Source organism: Euprymna scolopes, chromosome 13 (genome assembly GCF_053919585.1).
Source record: "Euprymna scolopes isolate OS-2025 chromosome 13, ASM5391958v1, whole genome shotgun sequence".
Classification (NCBI taxonomy): Eukaryota; Metazoa; Mollusca; class Cephalopoda; order Sepiida; family Sepiolidae; genus Euprymna; species Euprymna scolopes.
Window position 1 is genome coordinate 34,725,951 of NC_136494.1, and position 19,436 is coordinate 34,745,386.

The 19,436-nt window shown below is 34.5% G+C and overlaps 1 protein-coding gene across 3 annotated transcripts in view; it reads left to right on the forward strand.

Annotated features, from left to right (window-relative positions):
* LOC145291965 (bone morphogenetic protein 1-like) overlaps window positions 1–19,436 on the forward strand; it is a 725,795-nt gene that overhangs the window by 506,560 nt on the left and 199,799 nt on the right. For all 3 annotated transcript variants that reach the window (XM_080137904.1, XM_080137902.1, XM_080137903.1), the window contains exon 2: window positions 8,409–8,514. In XM_080137904.1, coding sequence (XP_079994030.1) covers window positions 8,442–8,514 — 73 coding nt within the window. In that variant the 5' untranslated portion in view covers window positions 8,409–8,441. The remainder of the gene's footprint in view (window positions 1–8,408; window positions 8,515–19,436) is intronic.

Genomic DNA, 19,436 nt, shown 5'->3' on the forward strand with positions numbered 1-19,436 from the left:
GTATCATTATATCTTGATTTTAATCAATAAAGTAGTTGACCATAGTTGAGGGCGACTTAAAAGTTCCCTATTTCATTAGGTGAAGTGTAGGGGAGAACACCACTTCTTTTCCAGGATTCCTCCACTCACCCTTGATCCTTCACCTTATAAAATTTTTAGTGTTTAGCAGTTTTTGAGTCTTTTGTATGATTTTATCAAGAATTGAACCCTGGTCTACAGCTTATTAGCGAACACTGTCGCCTAGGGGTAACAATGGCTAAGTGGTAAAACATCATGTATTAAAACGTAGGTGTATCAAGTTCGAATCTGTTCGTTCAACAGAAAAACTTTCAGCAAACCAACACTTGATCTTGTATCTAATCTTCCTGGGAAGGAGGTAAATAAAATAACCATTATTCAAAATGGGCCATAAGGGAATATAAAAGTGATGGAAAACACTTTTTGCGTAATTCATCCCGTCCTGGGTCGAGTACTCTTCTAGTATACATATGAAAAAATAAAAGTTTATATTAGAAATGTAATCACGTGATGCAATGTCTACAATTGTTATTTGACTGTGTTTCAGCCATCTTTCAAAATGGCGATCTGTTTGATCTGTCGCCAGATAATTAGCTGACCCTTTTTGATATTATTTCCTATCAATGTTTGCCCGTTTTCCCAATCATTCCCCCATTGTGTTGTCCTTTCTTCTCCAATCTGTCCGCTTACAATTTTTTTTATTCGGTTTTCTTTCTCCTCTGTTAAACTCATTAGTTGTTTAAATTAGGGTGATACAAAAAACACTGGGAAGGAATTTTCACACGCTTTCAAGGAAATAACGAAGCCGTCAGCAATTATCAAGTTTCTCTCGAGGCTAATATTGGCAACAACAATTTAGGTCTCAACCTCTATCGTTTTTTTTATATTGTGCCTCGAGGGAAGTCTGTGGTGAGTTAATCATTTTTCTTAATGTTTTGATTTGAATTAAATTCATGAATTCTTTTTGTGTTTTGGCTCAAGTGTAGCTTGAATTATTTTTTTTATGTTTACACTTGAGTGTTGTTTGACTTCCGTTGTATTTTATCTTCATATAAAGTCTACGAAAAAAAAAAAAATTCTGTATGTATTTTGATATAATCGAGTAAACGTTAAAGATCGTGACCAGAGCAGAATACGAAAAAAGAAATCAATATAAGCATTAAAAATTGTTTTATGTAATTTTGTTATATATTATTGAATTAGAAATTATTTCGAGTTAAAATCTATTTAGTATAAAGCATGCAAAATTCGAGAAAATGTACGGCACAATCACGTTGACACACCGGTTCTCGCAAAATCACCGAAGTTAAGCAACGTTGAGCCTGGCCAGTACCAGATGGATGACCATTTGGGAAGGCTAGGTGCTATATGTACCTTCTGGGAAGGTTGGGCGTGGGGCCAACACCCTCACCCTGTAAAAAGAACTCCTCGCTACAAAAGCATCTACAAAGTTGTAGATGGCCTATACCCCTCCAGGGGCTCAAGGGCTATGGATGGAAAATTGGAGAAAAACACGCTTGAAATTGTTGCAACATTATGCAAATAGCGAAATTATAAAACAAGATGGCGACCGTATTTGACCTGATCTCGTGTTATTCCGCTTATTAACCATAATGTTAATAAATTTCAAGCATGTTTTTATCAAGTTATATACGTCATACTAACTGGCTTTTAACTTGAAATGATTCCCTATTTATTAATACTGAACAAAATCATGCTTGAAATGTATCAACGTTATGGTGAATAAACGGAAATCACACGACATCAGGTCAAATACGTTCATCATCTTGTTTTAATTTCGCGTATTCACATAATATTGACACATTTCAAGTGTGTTTTTCTCAAATTTACATGCATAACATTAAATGGATTTTAACTCGAAATGATTCTTCACTTAATAATATCTAACAAAAACAACAACGTAAAGCCATTTTTAATGCCTATAAAGAGTTTTTTTCTCAGATTCATTTCTGGTCATGATTTTCAATGTTTATCCATAAAGTGTTCACGGAGACTGATGTTCAGTCCTTGGTTGAGTCATAATATTATGCCATCAAATGGATATAATAAATACATAAGACAAACACAAATATCAAAATGAAGAATGAGGTAATATTACACTAATAGCTCCTTACATCAAGTGGCTTCACGCTTTGTCTGGAGCAATTTCTATTAAACATACATCAGTGTAACTTCTGTCGCTCGTTTCGCAAAGTGAATTAAAATAAAAGTATATATATTTATTGGAAGAGTCGATTGCCTAATATATATAGAGATCATACTTATTGGAATAGTTCATTGTGTAATAGATATAGATGGTGACTATGGGAAGAGTCTATTGTGCAATAGATATAGAGGATGGAACGATAAAATTGTCGCCTTAGAAAAAAAAAACACCATTCCATTTCTATTTGATGAAAACCGGTTTTCTTTTCTTTTTTCCTTTTTTTTTTTTTTCTTGTTGCAGACCAGTAGGCCAGTTGTGTACAGATCCCAAGAGCGATAGGAGTCCTCTATCATGTCTGAAAGTGATACAATGTTCAATAAGCAAGATCGGAGATGCGCCAGTGCACAACTTCTTTACTTTACTGATCTAAATTATGACAACAGGACCATTGCCAATACCCTCAAAATGCATCGCTGGATTGCCACAAATAACAGGGACATGCTCAGGGTGATGCAAACAAAAAGTTTCTGGCCACGGTGTGGTGTGGTTTCAAGTGAGGGCCGTATCATGACACTTCACATCTTCAAAGTCGGCTTGAAAGTCAGCACCAAAGTGTACCTGGATGTGCTGAAGAGTGTGGTGATACACTGGTGCAATCAGATGACCGCTGGCAGATTCTGAGTGTGGCAGCAGGACTTAGTTTTGGCCCACAAGTCCAAAAGGATCCAGGCTTGGCTTCAGAAGGAGTGCTACAACTTTGTACCCTTCTCTCACTGGTCCCCCCCTCCTCCCCCGACATGAACCTGTTGGACTACTTCGTTTGGTCATACATCGAGAACACCATCAACATGATCTCCCAAAGTCAACCTGATCACCGCCATCTGCCGAGTATTTGCCAAGCTCCTGCCGGCGATTGTGGAAAAGGCATGCTTCCAATTCCGGACCGGTATTGAGGTGGTGATTGAGGCTGAAGGCTGCTACATTGACTAGATGTCAGCTTTACTACATGATTAAGTTACTTGAATTGATTTTTTTTTACATTGTCGTCGCCACTTATCAATGCCCAGAAGCCACTCGGGGATAAGGGTTATTGTATGTACATAAAATATATACAGTATATAAATAAGTGTTAGCAAATGTTTTTTTTTTTTCAAATAAATAATTTTTAAGCAAAATTTTTTTTTCAAATAATTAAGTGTTAGCAAATGGGTTTTTGTGTAAATAAATAATTTTTAAGCAATTTTTTTTTCAAAAAACTAATTTTAGCAAATGTTTTTTTTTTCAAAAAACTAATTTTAGCAAATGTTTTTTTTTTCAAAAAAACTAATTTTTAAGCAAATTTTTTTTTTTTTTCAAATGTTAGCAAATGGGTTTTTTTTGTGTAAAATAAATAATTTACAGCAAATGTTTTTGATAGTTTTTTTTTTTTGTCAAGTATTTTTTTTTAATTTTATGAAAGAAAATTGAAACAATTTTTTGGGGTCGGGGGGGTAAAGTTTTTCAAGTATTTTTTATGAAACAACAAAAATGGATGGGCTGGGCTTTTTTTTGTTTGTTTTGTTTTTGTTTTTTTTATCAGTATGATTGGGAAGAGTTGGAATCTTTTGTTTTTTTTTTTCCAATGCCAGGAAAATTTCCTTAGGAAGATGTTTTTAATATGGAGACAAACGGATTGCTACCAAGTTTTTTCTTCACATGAACTCTAAAATATAGGTGTTTGTGCATTCTTGTTTGTTGCACTATTTGATCTCCTTCCACATTCGCTCCACATGATTCGTAGTTGCCTGCGTTTCAGGATCTACAAAGGAGATTTATATTTTTTGCCCTCTCGAATGCTCGAGCGTGCACATGCATATTGAGTTGAAACTCAGCGTGCGGCGTTGTAATTGGCTGTTTCATCAGACAGCAGCTAAACCCGAGCTGTTGATGTCATGTTCCAGGAAAAGTCTAGCTGAATGCTGAGTTACATCTGGTTCAAAGAATGCATAAATACCTTATAAGGTGAGGATCAAGTGTAAGTGGAGTAATCTTGGAAAAGGAGTGGCGGTTTCCCCTGTGGGAATTAAAATTCCCAGGCTAACTCGATTATTGCCCTTTAAGTCTGATAACCAGAGAACGATACAGCCACGTCACTTCCTGGTCTGTATATTTCTATCTCTTTTTCACTGGACCCTCAACCAGTCAAGATGTGACGATAACACGCTCTGGTTGGCATGCCCAACCAACCAGCCCTCCTGACCAACCCGTCAGCCTATCATCAAACTAACCACAAGTAACGTTACTCTCTTCTTAATGAACTCTTACTATCTATATCCTTATTCATTTTCATGTATTTTTATGTAAATAAATCTACATTCTTTCACTATTATATATCGATATGTTTCGTAATTATGCGACCTTTGCTTCTCAATCACTCTACCATTCATTGACAACATAGTGGATGGGATCGTCTATAACATAAACAAGCAATCCTGTCCACCACACCCCGACATCTCAGTATAGTAGCCAACGTAAAGAAAACCTTGACTACCATTGATCTACTTTGAGATGGAAGAGGATTTTTTTTTTGTTTACTATATTGTAACCAATGAGTGAAGATTTAATCGTCTGTGTTCAAAATTAAGTTTAACCAATCAGTGAAGACGTTTTTCCTTGCGTTTAGGATTGAGTATTCAGGAATGAGTATTCAGGATTGATCGAAATTTAGTGAAATAACGACAAAAAAACACACACATATGAAAAAAGAAGACGTAACAATGAGTACTTACGTAACTATTTTAAAAAAAAACTAAAGAGAATTATGAAACGTGTCCAACAAAGACGTTAAACAGAAAAGAATGCAGAGGAGAAAGAAAGTGAAAAAAAATAAAATAAAAATTGAACATGGGCTAAATGCAGTAAAAACAATTTAACCTTGAGGAGGATTTTTATGTAAGTAGCGACATGTATTGTTTGAGTATATTTTTTGTCAAATGTTTCATTAAGGAATAAGATATGAGTGTAAGCTTATTGTAAGATGAAAATGAACGGAGGATTATAACATTTTAATGCAATTGCGGCTTGGGAGGGAGAATGCAGTTTTGATGAGAGTGCAGTTTGCAAAGTCATAAGCATGAGTGAAAGTATTTCTGTGTTTGACTAACTTTATATAAATATTAGTGTTGGGACGATTAATCTGAATCAGAAAAATACCAACTTTGGGAGGAATCATAATTGAAAAATTCTGTACATATGTCAAAAACGATTCTTGTAATTGTTTCTTTTGTGTCTTTGTTTAAAACTTGATTTTCCATTGATCGTACTAATAATAAAATGATAAAAATGATAAATATTTATAGATTTGAAAACTTTAATCTAAAAATCACCCATCATCATGCACACACAAATGTATACTTTTATGTTTCTAAAAAAAAAAATGGAATGTGTTCTGATGAACTTGTTTCACTTGTACCCCCTCAACGTACATATCCCCGACAAACCCTGTCCCTAAATGTCAGAAAGCTTTCTATTCTAATAGTTTATCTTCTCGAACAGCTAGACTTTAGAATTTCCTTCCTGCTGCCTGCTTTCTGGCTGTACTGATATAAATGTAACTTAAACAAATATTTTGTTAATCTTTCCTAGACATGGCCCCAAATAGTAGTCCCTTACGTCCAAGTGTCGATATGCTTTGTAAGGGGTGAACATGAGTATATATATATATATATATATATATATATATATATATATATATATAACTACTTAATCTATAACTACATTCGCGCATAAGCCTGAAGAGTCCTAGAGTGGATAAAACGTGGAATATTCAGTGCAGCTTAATCGCCATACATATTTTATAAATTACTATATATATATATATATATATATATATATATATATATATATATATATATATGCACATATTACACAAAAGTAAAGTTAAATATTCAGAAATTTATTTTTAAAAAGTTGGAATCCATAATTGTATTAGAATTGGAAATTTAAAACAGAATCGGTAATAGTATCGGAATCGAGAAAAATAATGACATCAACCCATTACCAATATATATTTATATATGTATATAACATTTGGTTTTTATGTGCCAACTTTATTCTTCATTATTCGCCAATCACCTTCGTACAGAGAGACAGTCTTCACACATTTCAAGCAAAATCTCTCATACGACATCTCGTCACCCTCCCTTCTTTTTACTGGATTTCCGTTACACACTGTAATCTGCACAACAAAATCACTAACTAAAATCACGATGAAAATTAATTTTATTTATTACGCACTATTATCCTCATCTCTTTTAGTTGTTGTTTCACGACGTTTCGGCCAACTAATTCTCTGGCCTTCATCAGGTGGTATTCAAAACGTTGTGAAACAACAACAAAAAAAGATGAGGATAATAGTCCGCAATAAATAAAATTAATAAATAACACTCATCTCAATAATGAATTCCAATTAAATAATATATGCACAATAAAAATGTTTAAATCTTTCTGAATATATTTTCATGCTTTAACTTAAGAGTTAAGATCGATTTGCTTCATGAAGTAATATCTTAATGTCTTGAAATCTACCTAAGAGTTAGGGCCCCTGTACTGTCAGTTGGAAATAGCAACCAAAAAAGCTGTCTAACGTGTACTCTCAATCTGTCAGACAAGATCAATCCAGTGTAGCCGTGTGAAAATAAATACCAAGCAAGCATCCCAATCTTTTTCAGTTTAAAAGAGAGATGAGAGGATGACATTCACTATCCTAACCAGGAAACATGATCAATCACTGGAGAGTCCCTGTGATTGTACCTCTGCACCTTGCTAATAGAGAAAGAAAGAGTATAGAGGGCAGATGACAGGTAGAACCTACTTACTCCTTAAGCAATTTTAAAGTTGACAAGCAGATAATTTTTTTGAGTCTCCAACTTTATGAAGGTTGACTGTCTTGATCTAAGAAAGCATGTTTCCTTCCAGTGATTTTATTCCAAGGCCTTAGAAGTTTTGGAACATCGAGGTTTTCCTTCTCTTAGATCTGCGGTCACCAAACGTTTTTTTAGTGCAGGCCGAATAACTGAAAGTATGACGAACGCTGGCCGCATAATCGTTCTATTCAATACTTGCAAGCCAGAACGGAAGCTCTGGGAAAAAAAGATGAAAGGCTAAGTTTTGTAGTCCATGTTAATCATGGGTGGTGCGCGTGCAATGAACAAAAACAAAAGCAACCAACATGTTTATTTACCAAAAAAAGTTATCAAAGACAACAACAAAAAGATAGTAACATCAGACATAATGTGGACATATCCGAATCTTACAAACTAAGCAACAAAAAAAGATTAGTGAGATTTGTGAATCTCTTTTTTTTTTTTTTAGTAGCCATAATGAAGGGTGAAGAAAATGGAATCTTAAAATGAAAAAGACATTGAATTAGAAACGTAATAAAATTCCTGTTGAAACACAAGAAAAGCAGAGACATTGAAAAGGTCACTGGTGAAACTACAGCTCACCAAAGATAAGAAAGACTAGGAAAAATGAAATGCCTAATTTAAAGAACAAAACAATCAGAAGGTCTCCGCAAGCCTGAAAGTCTCCTAGCATTCTAAAGATAATATTCAAATTGAAATTTTATCACAAGTTTTGCGTTCCATACATTTTATCAAGCAAATTTAAGTACCATCGGTGGACCGAATGAACTGACGTCACAGATCGAATTCGGCCCCTGGGCCATAGTTTACTGACCCCTATTCTAGATGAATGATCTGACAAGATCTACTGATCCATCTCACCAATTTGTTTCGTGAACTGTTATTCAAATTATGTTTCTGAATTTTTTAGATAAGGATTAATAAATTTTGATTATTTGGATTATTTGGACTACTGTTCTCATCTTGAGTGTTATTTTTCACAACTTTTAAATTTCAGGCCTTCTTCAGATATCTCTTGTCAAACTCGGGTATTTTTCTGTGGAACTCGAGAATCTGCATGGAATTTCAAATAGAACCTCTTATTTAATCCATGGGGGTCGCATGCTCTCATTTTGTCAGCCATAACTGGATAGAAGTTCCAAGTATTGTAACTGTTTCAATTGTATTCTGAGTATTGCCCACACTGAGGATTGAATCTTCAACCTTCAGAAAAGTATCACTTACAACTGAATTTTACCAAGAACTTTATCAGTTATGCCACGTTTTGAAATCTTTCTCCTTTATTTGTCTATCATTATTTATTTTTACTTTGGTTGCAGGTACAAAGTCAGGATGATGGAAGTGTTAGAAACATGACGGTACAGCTGATTCTGCTCCCTGCATGGTTCCAGCTTGTCATCTTGGCTGTATACGCAAATCCAGCATGTAAGTGTACATACATTCCATATTTGCTGTAACCTCATTCTTTAAAACTATTTTAACAATGAAACTTCAATTCGTCACATAAGAAAAGTAGAAAGTGGACAATGAATTTATTTTCGCCAGCCTCATAATTCTTGCTTCCCTTATTTTGTCCTTTAATTCTTACATTCAATGAGCGATGTTTCTGACAAAAGGGGAAGAATTGCTGTTTTCTGGGTCGAAATCTATCCGTCTAACATTCGTTGGTTCATATCAGTAAAAAAAATTAAATTGTTTTCATTCGCTTTTATCGAGTTTAGTCCTCTCGCTTATTTGTGCTTGATTACTGATATCAAAAAGGAAGTTGGAGGAGATAACTCTCACTCTGTCAAAACTACTCTAACAACAACCCATTACACTGTAAAAAATAAAGAAGAAATTGAATTTGTTATTTCCAAAAGAGGGCAGAACTTGATGAAATTGATAGAGCTCTTACCAAGGCCGTGTTCAATCAATCATCATTCAACATCATTGTAGAATATCGTCTTGTTTCTGTCACTGTGTTGTTCTTTGCAGCAGCTCCCTATCACTGATTGTAATTGGTCAACAAATTCTGAAAGCAGATGTTAATAAGTGTTTGGACTTTCCTCACTGCAAAAGCAGTCATTCTCCACATCTCTGCAGAAACGGCTTTACCATTGCATTGAAGATTCTGATCTTGACGTTTTGGGACAAGACTGAGATATTTTAGTAAATGATAGAGGGTGGCCCGTTTGCCAATCTGAGCTCTTATATCTGTGTTGGCCTCTTCTCTGCTTGTCAATAAAAAAAAAATATGTGAGACGGTCAGTTTTCTAATCAGCATCTTTGGGAATTTGACAGAAGCAGTTTGAACCTCGGGTTGTGTTCAACTCTATTTTCTAGTGGAAAGTGCAATCATCATCATCCCTACCCCTGCCATTCAAAAACTACAAAAAACACGTTAAGCATACATAGTCTCCGGTGAGTGCTAGTGAACGAGGCATCAAAAAAATGACCAAGTTTAGCACCCCCCCCCCTATTTAGCCCCAAAAGTCCCCAGGGGACGTCAAATCCTTGTGAAAATAAACAAACGGTGCAGTTTTAGGCCTTACCATATGTAAATTTGAGTTCTGCACCATGCAAAAAAAAGAAATGACTAAGTCCATCATTTGCCCCCCTCCCCTATTTAGGCCTTAAAATATTTAAATTTGAGTTCAGCACCATGCAAAACTGCTAAATGGACATACACAGAAAATTTTGGACAAATATGGTGAAAGAGTCCCAAAAATGGAGTGTTTTTATTAGCCCTAAAAGAGCCCCTGAGAGTTATCGTGAAGTATAGACAAACAAAATTGTATAGAAATAATTAGTTACAACTTTTCAGAAAGTTTGATAAAAATCCAAGGCATCAATTCTTTTTTAATAAGCACAAAATTGTGAATTTTAGGCATTTTAATCCGAAAGGCACCCCTGGGGGGAAGGGGGTGACCAGAGTTTTCCCAGAAAATCCATTCTGTTACATTTTTACTCATATCATGTTTAATGTTTGTGCAAAATTTCAAAAAAAAGTGTAGCTATTGAGAAAAGTGCGGACAGACGAATGGACAAGTGTGAATTTACAGGTCTATCGTCCTTTTGTCGGGGGAGCAATAAACTATAACGTTTTTGGACGAGTCTGAGATATTTTAGTAAATGATGGAAGGTAGGCCGTTTACCAATCTGAGCTCTCGCATCTGTGTCAGCCTCTTCTCTGCTTGTCAATAAAAATAAATTTTTATGTGAGACGGTCAGTTTTCTAATCAGCATCTTTAGGAATCTGACAGAAGCAGTTTGAACCTCAAGTTGTGTTCAACTCTGTTGTCTAGTGGAAAGTATAATCATCATCATCCCTACCCCTGCCATTCAAAAAAAAAAAATCGATAACACAGTTTAGTGATCCATTCGGGAGAAGAAAATTATCGTTCACTGCTTTACTTATGCTCTGAATAAATAAATTGACAGAATCCCTTTTCACTGATTCCCTAATTTCTTTAACTTCACTGTGTTCTCTCTGTTGGATAATTTTACAGTCAAATGTCAATAAATCAAATAATTACCGTATATTTTGGCATATAAAACGACCCTTAAAATTTAAAAAATCATCTTTAAAAACCAATATTTCATAAGATACCGGGTGTTGCAATCTAAACAAACATGGTTTCGTGATTTATCAGTCGTCTTATACAACCGATATATGATAAATTTATTAAAATTTGTTCCAATTTTGTACCTCGTCTTATCTGACATTCACCTTATACCGTGGCTACCGAGAGTAAGAAAAAGGCCGATGCACATGATAGCGTAACGTCACTTCCTGATTAAGTTGTAGGTATAGACAGCTTCCGGTATTCAACCACGTGATCAGGCTAACAGGCATAAAAACATATGGCTACCAATATGTGTTACCGATTGTCCATGCATGTTCTAAAGAGAAAGAACAATTCTCCATTCGGATAATAATTATTATAATTGCACATTTGGGATAATTTTAATCAAAATATCGTAAGTGAACTCATGTTTGAATTTTTATTTTTATCGGAGAAAGTCGAATATTTCATTTTATTTTTTTTTTTTTTTTTACTGCAAAACAAACAATTTTTATAGAATATTTTTCAGTCTGTTCTTTTAATAATAAATAAAACTTTTCAGTGCGTATTTTCAAATATTTTAAAGTTAGCATTTTTCAGGGCAGTTGTTTTTTTTGTTTTTTTTACGATCGGTGAATTTTCAATATTTTAGCACCGGGTGTAATTTATTTCTTTAAAATATATTTAAAACTTCAAGTGTTTGTTTTTTATAACATTTTAACTGTAAATAATTTACATGACGGGTTTGTTTTACTATACACATAGATTCGAAAAAGTTGTCCAAAAACAAATATATTACAAATAAATGTTATCAAAGGCAAGATAAGTTACTTTTCTACCAAACATGCCGACATTTTTCTTTTTAAAATATATCGATAAACATTGTATGATTTTCGAAGCAGTGACACGTTTTAAAGTGAGTAAAACCACTAAAAACCTTCCCAGATAGGTAGAAAAGTAATTTATCTTGCCTTTGATAACATTTATTTGTTATATATTTGATTTTTGACCACTTTTTCGAATCTATGTGCATAATAATACAAACCCCTAAAAACATATCCAGTTAGGTAGAAAAGTAACTTATCTTGCCTTTGATAACATTTATTTGTTATATATTTGTTTTTTGACAACTTTTTCAAATCTATGCGTACGGTAATACAAACCCAAAATTTAATTTAACTTGAAAATAATATTTAAAATACACGTGCGTATACTGCACAAGCACCCTTATTATTATCATAATAATAATAGTAATAATAATAAAAAAAACTGGTGTAGATGACATCGACTGGCGCCACACCATACCAACTAGTTGTGAAGGGGCAGAGAGGATGGAAAGACCGAGGTGGGAGAGTACTAACCAAATCTCCACTGGAAGTGTGCAGGTCAAATCTGGTACCTTGGGGAGGCATTTTGTCACCCAAACCCCAGGAAACACCCATGGCCGATACCAATGAGAAACCATTGACAACGGCTGTTGCGATAACATGCAATCATCTGCACAAGTGATCAAGAGAAATCTGGGGAGACTTGTTGTCACTTGGTCTCCAGGGAATACCACAGGTTACTGCCAGTGAGCGATCACTGATGATGGCCTGTGAGACAACTAATATGCTACACATTTTGATGAAAAACATGGAAAAAAATGGACATAGAAGAACAGAAAACCAAAACTTTAAATATAATTTCTGTATTTAAAGTAATAGTTATTTACATATTTCAACATATAATCTCGTGGGCAAAATCCAGCTTCCCAATAAGGGGCACTCTGGATAGGAACAAAAATACTCTCAGTCATGAAAGATTTCTCCTCCACTGACCGAAAGGTAAAGTGTGGCATCAAAACAGATACTACACTGTGATCTTGTTCCGAAGGCCAAAAAATATTTTTGTTTAATGTTTCTTTAATTGTTTGTTCCCTAAATTCATAATTCAGTTTTATCAATATTAAATTGCATATTGCTTTAAAATTACTTAATTTGATATAGATAATGTTTATGTTTTATATCGAATAAAGTTCAGTTTTAGTATTAATCGAACTGTGTTCCTTTTTCTTTTTAAAAATGTTTTATTGCTCTTTTTCAAATGGCCCTCATATAGTACTGACAGTCTTACAAATCTTACCTACATTGCCTGCAGACATTTTTTAGTTAACAGGCCTTCTTCTTACTCTCGGTAGCCGTGTTTATACGCCGAAATATACTGTACATACCTTTATAGACTTTGTGAAAGTTGACGATAAAAACAAAAAAAAAGAAACAAGAAAGACACATTGAAAAGGCCTTTTCAATAACACTCACACAGAAGAAATATGTGACCAGCTTTTATTTACATATTGAGAAAGAAAAAAGAAAGATACACATCAACTCACTGTTTATATATAACATAGACAGGAAGTACACGTCATCAAAATTACAATCCGATGGAGATAACTTCTAACAACACTTCACGCAGTCGAAAGGAGATAACTTCTAACAACACTTCACGCAGTCGAAAGGAGATAACTTCTAACAACACTTCACGCAGTCGAAAGGAGATAACTTCTAACAACACTTCACGCAGTCGAAAGGAGATAACTTCTAACAACACTTCACGCAGTCGAAAGGAGATAACTTCTAACAACACTTCACGCAGTCAAAAGGAGATAACTTCTAACAACACTTCACGCAGTCGAAAGGAGATAACTTCTAACAACACTTCACGCAGTCGAAAGGAGATAACTTCTAACAACACTTCACGCAGTCAAAAGGAGATAACTTCTAACAACACTTCACGCAGTCGAAAGGAGATAACTTCTAACAACACTTCACGCAGTCGAAAGGAGATAACTTCTAACAGTTTGCTTAACTCCAGCACTCTCAGCTTCAAATGATACGTTATACCTCAACATAATACATGTGTACAACTCGCTTTCCCTCAAAAACCGAACTTCTTCCCACGTTTTTGAAACGACTTGCTTATATGCAGTCCAAGATTGTCTTATTTGCATACAATCAGCAAAATTTGTGTTAGTTCATACGACCGTTGAAGATAAAATCAACTGGGCATCGCCATTTTTATTTTACCTATTATTTACCGGCTGAACGCTACAAGGCATGCAGACACGTAATTTTCGCATTTGTTACAATTTTCTTTACACTTACACATGATTTTAGAAGTAGCAAAGTTTCTTAAATGAACTTAAATTAATACGAACATAAAGAAATCCAGTGTTAGTCCCAGGATGAAACCCCTTTGGTGTTTGAGAGTTAACTGAATTAAACTTTTAAAAAATATAGGAAATTTATTTTTTATTAAAATCGCTCCAGACAAGACATAAAACCACTTGATGTATGGAGCAAAAATTTACTACTTCAAGGTCAAAAACTAGCCAAGAATAAGCATTAGATAGATAGTTTCGCTCCAGACAAGACATAAAACCACTTGATGTATGGAGAAAAAATATACTACTTCAAGGTCAAAAACTAGCCAAGAATAAGCATTAAATAGATAGTTTTGGGCCCAGAAAATATCCATTCTTCTTCCTTTGTCAGAAACAGCGTTCATGAAATGTGAGGATTAAGGACAAAATAATGGAAGTAAAAGTTACAAAACTGACAAAAGTAAACCCTAAGTCCATTTTCTACTCTGCATTATTTTCTGATTTGACAATTCTAAAAAGCTAAGAATACAATTCAAATGATGCAACGAATTAGACTTTAACTGAAGGGGTTTATATGCCACAAAAACAGATGAACCAAACCAGAACTATGAAGCTCCTGTTTCCAATCAGCTATTTATAAAGAACTAGACCACCCGTGACCCGTTGGGTCAGTACGTTATATTAGCTATGGAATTCATGTATGAGCGTGACACTTGTGGCATAAAGAAAATAGTTTTTTTTTACATAACAGAAGCATCTCTATGAAAGTATATTAAAATGAAAAAAGAATATAGATAGATTTCTATGAGTCGTTCTGTTTATTATAATTGTTATTTTTTTTTAAATTACAGTTACTGAATTATAAGTGGTTGGTCATACTTATAGGTAAATATGCACTGAACAGGTATCATAATCCTTATTATAGTTAAATTCAAATTTTGATATATCATCTTTTAAATGAAATTGTTAGTTGAAAGTACAGAATAATAAAAAAAAACACTCTCCACATGTTAATAATGGCTTTTTAAATAGAAAATGAAAATAAAATGTAACTTTTTTCATTTAATTTAAGCAAACATTCAGTACCCATTGTGTAAAATATTTAATTTGTATGTTAATAATAAGGTCAATAAAATTAAGACAATTCTTTTCTATTTACATTTTTTGTATAATTAATTTTTTTTAAAGAAAACTTTTGTTATCCTTTTGCTTAATTGAGACTTCTTATCAGGTTCTAACTCTCTTATATCTAGATTAATTATATTAATCAATTTATTTTATTGAATATGTATCGCTGAAAAGCACGGGTGCTTAAGCACTTATTGTAAAGAAAATAAATATTGTATTCATATGCTAATAATAAGGTCACTAAAACTAAGACAATACTTTTCTATTTACAACATTTTTTGTACAATTTGAGTGTTTTAAAAAAACTTTTATGTTTTCCTTTCGCTTAACTATCCAGTTTTACATCGCTCCCTTTTTCTCTCTCTCACACATACACGTAACTATTTCTCGCGTACGTAACGAAAGCAGAGGGAGTAGGAGTGTTGAAATCTATGAGAGTGAAAGTGAGAGGTGTTTTCTTTCACCGCCGCTGCTTCTATTAATAATGAGTGTTGTTTTTTAAAAGGGAGAAGTATTTTTGAAACTGCGACAGACTTTACGAAGTTGAATGTTTTTAGCCGTTAAAAAAAAAAAAAAAAAACTACGGTTGATTTTATAAAATTATTTATTTATAATGACATGAATTAAAGATTTCTCGCGTACGTAACGAAAACAGAGGGAGTAGGAGTGTTGAAATCTATTAGAGGGAAAGTGAGAGGTGTTTTCTTTCACCGCCGCTGTTTCTATTAATAATGAGTGTTGTTTTTCTTGTTTGTTTACTTTTGTTTTTTCAAAAGGGAGAAGTTTTTTTGAAACTGCGACAGACTTTACGAAGTTGAATGTTTTAGCCGTTAAAAAAAAACAAAAAACTATTTGATCAAATTAAATGAAATTGTTTGTATTAAAAGCGATATAAAAATTCCGGAATTGGAATAACGGATTGAAGACGTTGCTATTTACGCATGCGCAACCGGATGTTGAAAACCGGAAATCTGATTGCAAACATACAAGATCCATAGAGTTTTAGTATTATATAGATTAGTTTGTCTCTCGTAAATTTCTTATTTTTACTGACTTGCTTTGGCGTACACTCACTTCTTATTACTAATATACTATAGAATTGGGTTGCACTAGCAGGGCGCTGCTCGGTTGTAAAATATGCTTAAATACGATATTTTTATTTGTGTAGATTTCAAATTTAACGTTTAGCGCTCACTCCAGCCTTAGTCGTTACCATTTGAACTATTGTCAGATGGATAAGAAATATTTAAAAATGAACTAACTTTAACGTATAAACGTATATTTGCACATGCGTACAAGAGCACTTGAAGTTGACTTACGTCTGCCAAGTTCCAATTTTTCTTTCAAGTTTGCCTCCTTAGTACCTATTTTTAGAGAATTTTTTAAAAGAATGGTTCACAAAAAATCAATCATTTGACATGCCTTACGCTGCTCTGCAACTTTACATCTTGGAGAAGATGGCGTTTGAAAAAAATGGAAGACAAAGTGAGTTTTTATAAATTAGATTAACAACAAAATGTAGAAATAATCCTGGCTTTTTAGAGATACCAAATATTAGAATAAGGATATTTTTTCTCAATTTTTAATTAAGATTATTTTTTTTTTTTTAGCAATGAAATATTTTTTCAAGAAAATTAATTAATTTAATGAAAAGATCTTTTTTTAAATTTCTCTAACAATTACAATTGGTGCCAAATTCAGACATGAGCAAACACTAACTACAACTTCAGCCCTGATAGCCACCAGAGGCCACAGAATCATACCAAAATGGGTAACAGTCATTAATAAAGCTATTGGAGATTTTTATAGTTTTAGGATTGGTAGTGTTTTGGTATAAGCTGATATACCCATTTCAGGAATAAATGAACTTATCCAGAGATAATAAATACAGTTATGTACAGTTATGTCTAAACATTGTGGCAGTTATGACTCCAGAAACATGATGTGTATTTCTGTAACATACGTTTGTTAATACACTTTTTGTTAATTATACCAATCTTGATTATTACCGGTAGAAAGAACGATGTGTAATTGTGTAACGTAACCGTTACTTCGCAAATGGACAAACAAATAAAACTGGAATAGAAATAAATAAAAATCCAGGTCGGCATTTTTTTCTTCTTAACAAAAGCATTTATTACCGTCATTTCGTGCTACTTAAAAAAGCCTCTTGCTGCCACATGTTTATTTTACCTGGTATGGTTTCTCCTTACTTTGACCGCACGCTAGCCGCAGCCAGTCATTTCTCGCATCTGCTTTACACGCCCATTCTCTTCAACGCCAACTTTGTTTCTCCTCGAGCACATGCTGCATTTTTTTTCCTTTTTTTTCTTTTTTCTTCTCATGCACACTTTCTAATTTGCATATGCGCGTTTTCCAGCTACTGCTGCTGTTTCTGCTAGCCTCCTTGCAAGCCAGTTATTCTTTGCTGCTACTGATATTTTCCCACGCTCTCATATGCCCTATCTTACAACTGAATATCTGTCAACTGCACTGCAGGTGAGACCCACGGAATACTGTTACAGAGCACAGACCTGTATATGCAAATGCATACGAAATGCAAAATGACGTCACTATAAGGAAAAAAGAAAGGGACCATAAAAAGGAGAGGTTGGAGAAATGGAGACAATCACGTTAGACACATGAGTAACATCACAGCCGTAACGAGAAGTCACACGTGACGGGAGAATGAGGAATAAACGTATTTTCTTAAAACCTGGAACAGGAGTTGAAGTTCTTTCCTCTTTCTTATTCTTTGTCTCCTTTGCGACTGAGTCTGCAACGTGTGGGTCCCGGGTGTCTACATATTAACGAGATGTCACCCGTGTGAATGGAAGAATAATAGCCGATGACTGAAGCAAAACATGGAGGTCACTTGAATAAGCAAAAAGTTAGCAACCATCTGAGTAAAATGCAAAGGAATACATCCGGTTTTTAAATAAACAAGACTGCCATTTTGTTTTTTTGTTTTTGACAAGGATTTCTGTGTAGTCCTGCCCGGCATCAAAGCCCAGCAATTTCTTAGCCATTGTTGAGATAGCTTGTTCCATGTTGACTATATAACTCTGCTTCTGTGCACTTCTAGGAGGTTCACCCACCTTAGTTTTGAATTCTAACCCTTTGAGAAGGGGTTAATCCAGACATTTTTTGACGCCTAGACATTTTTTTTGCCGGGCAAAGTGCTCTTCCTCTTTTTTTTTTTTTTTTTTTTTTTTTTTTACAAAGGCATCACCACATTATCAAGGCCCAGAGGCCACTCAAGGATAAGGGTTAAAGAGTGTACAGTAGAAATTGGTCAATATAGTAATCATTAGTAATGAAAATTTGGTAAATTTAATAACTTATATGGAACGGCTCATCAAGAACTTATTTACTTTAGACTTGAACACAACCATATTGTAGTCAGCCGGAAAGCAGGAAAACGAAAGACAATTCCACAGGCGTGCAGTTCTAAGAAAGAAGCTTTGTTCATGGAATCTACGTTTAGGTTTAGGCACAGATAAAGAGTGGGGGAAATTATTGATAGTGTTTACAGCTAGACGAGTGTTTCTTGTGAAAGTTTGGCGAGGGGGGACCAAAGATTGAAGCTCAGTTGAACACTTTCCATGAAAATAACGATACATCAGAGACAAACTCGCAACATCTCTTCTGTGAGATAGAGGTTGCAAGGAGGAGAAAAGGACATCTCCTACGAGGCTACGAAGTCTATTTTGAACTCTATCAAGGCAGGACAAGTCCTTTCTAGCAGCTCCTGCCCAGATGTGGCAACAGTATTCCATCCTTGGACGTACCTGGCTCTTATATTGGTAGAGAATAGCATCAGCAGTGAGATATCTACTGGATCGATAGAAAGATCCCACCATTTTTCCAGCGGCCTTGGCAACAGATTTGATATACGTGTTCCATTTAAGATCAGGAGTAATGGTCAAGCCCAGAAGCTTGTCAAAACTTGAGGCCTCCTGAAGACGAGAGCCATTCATTTCAATTGATGACAAATGTGGATTAGAATGTTGATGATGTAAAGAGAGAAGCTTGGTTTTAGATGCATTAAAAGTAACCAGCCACTCCTTTCCCCATTGTACTACGTGCTCAAGATCAGAGGAGAGAGAATTGGAGAGAACTTGGTCGTTTACTGTCTTAGATGTGGTACCATAAATGGTTGTGTCGTCAGCATAAATGTCTACAAATGATGTAAGGATATGATTTGGAAGATCATTAATGTAGATCAGGAAAAGAGTTGGGCCCAGGATGGATCCCTGAGGGACACCGGCATTAATACTGTGAGCTTCTGATTTTTGCCCCTCAACTACTACTCTTATGAACCTATCAGAAAGAAATGATTTAATAATTGAGAAGACTTTTCCAGCTATACCATAGCTAGCGATCTTATGAAGTAAACCTTTATGCCATACCCTATCAAAGGCCTTAGATATGTCAAGAGCAATTGCCCTAGAAAGATTGCCACCGTCGAGAGATTTGCTAATCCTATGCGATATAACTGTAAGGACATCTGCTGTAGATCTAGCAGA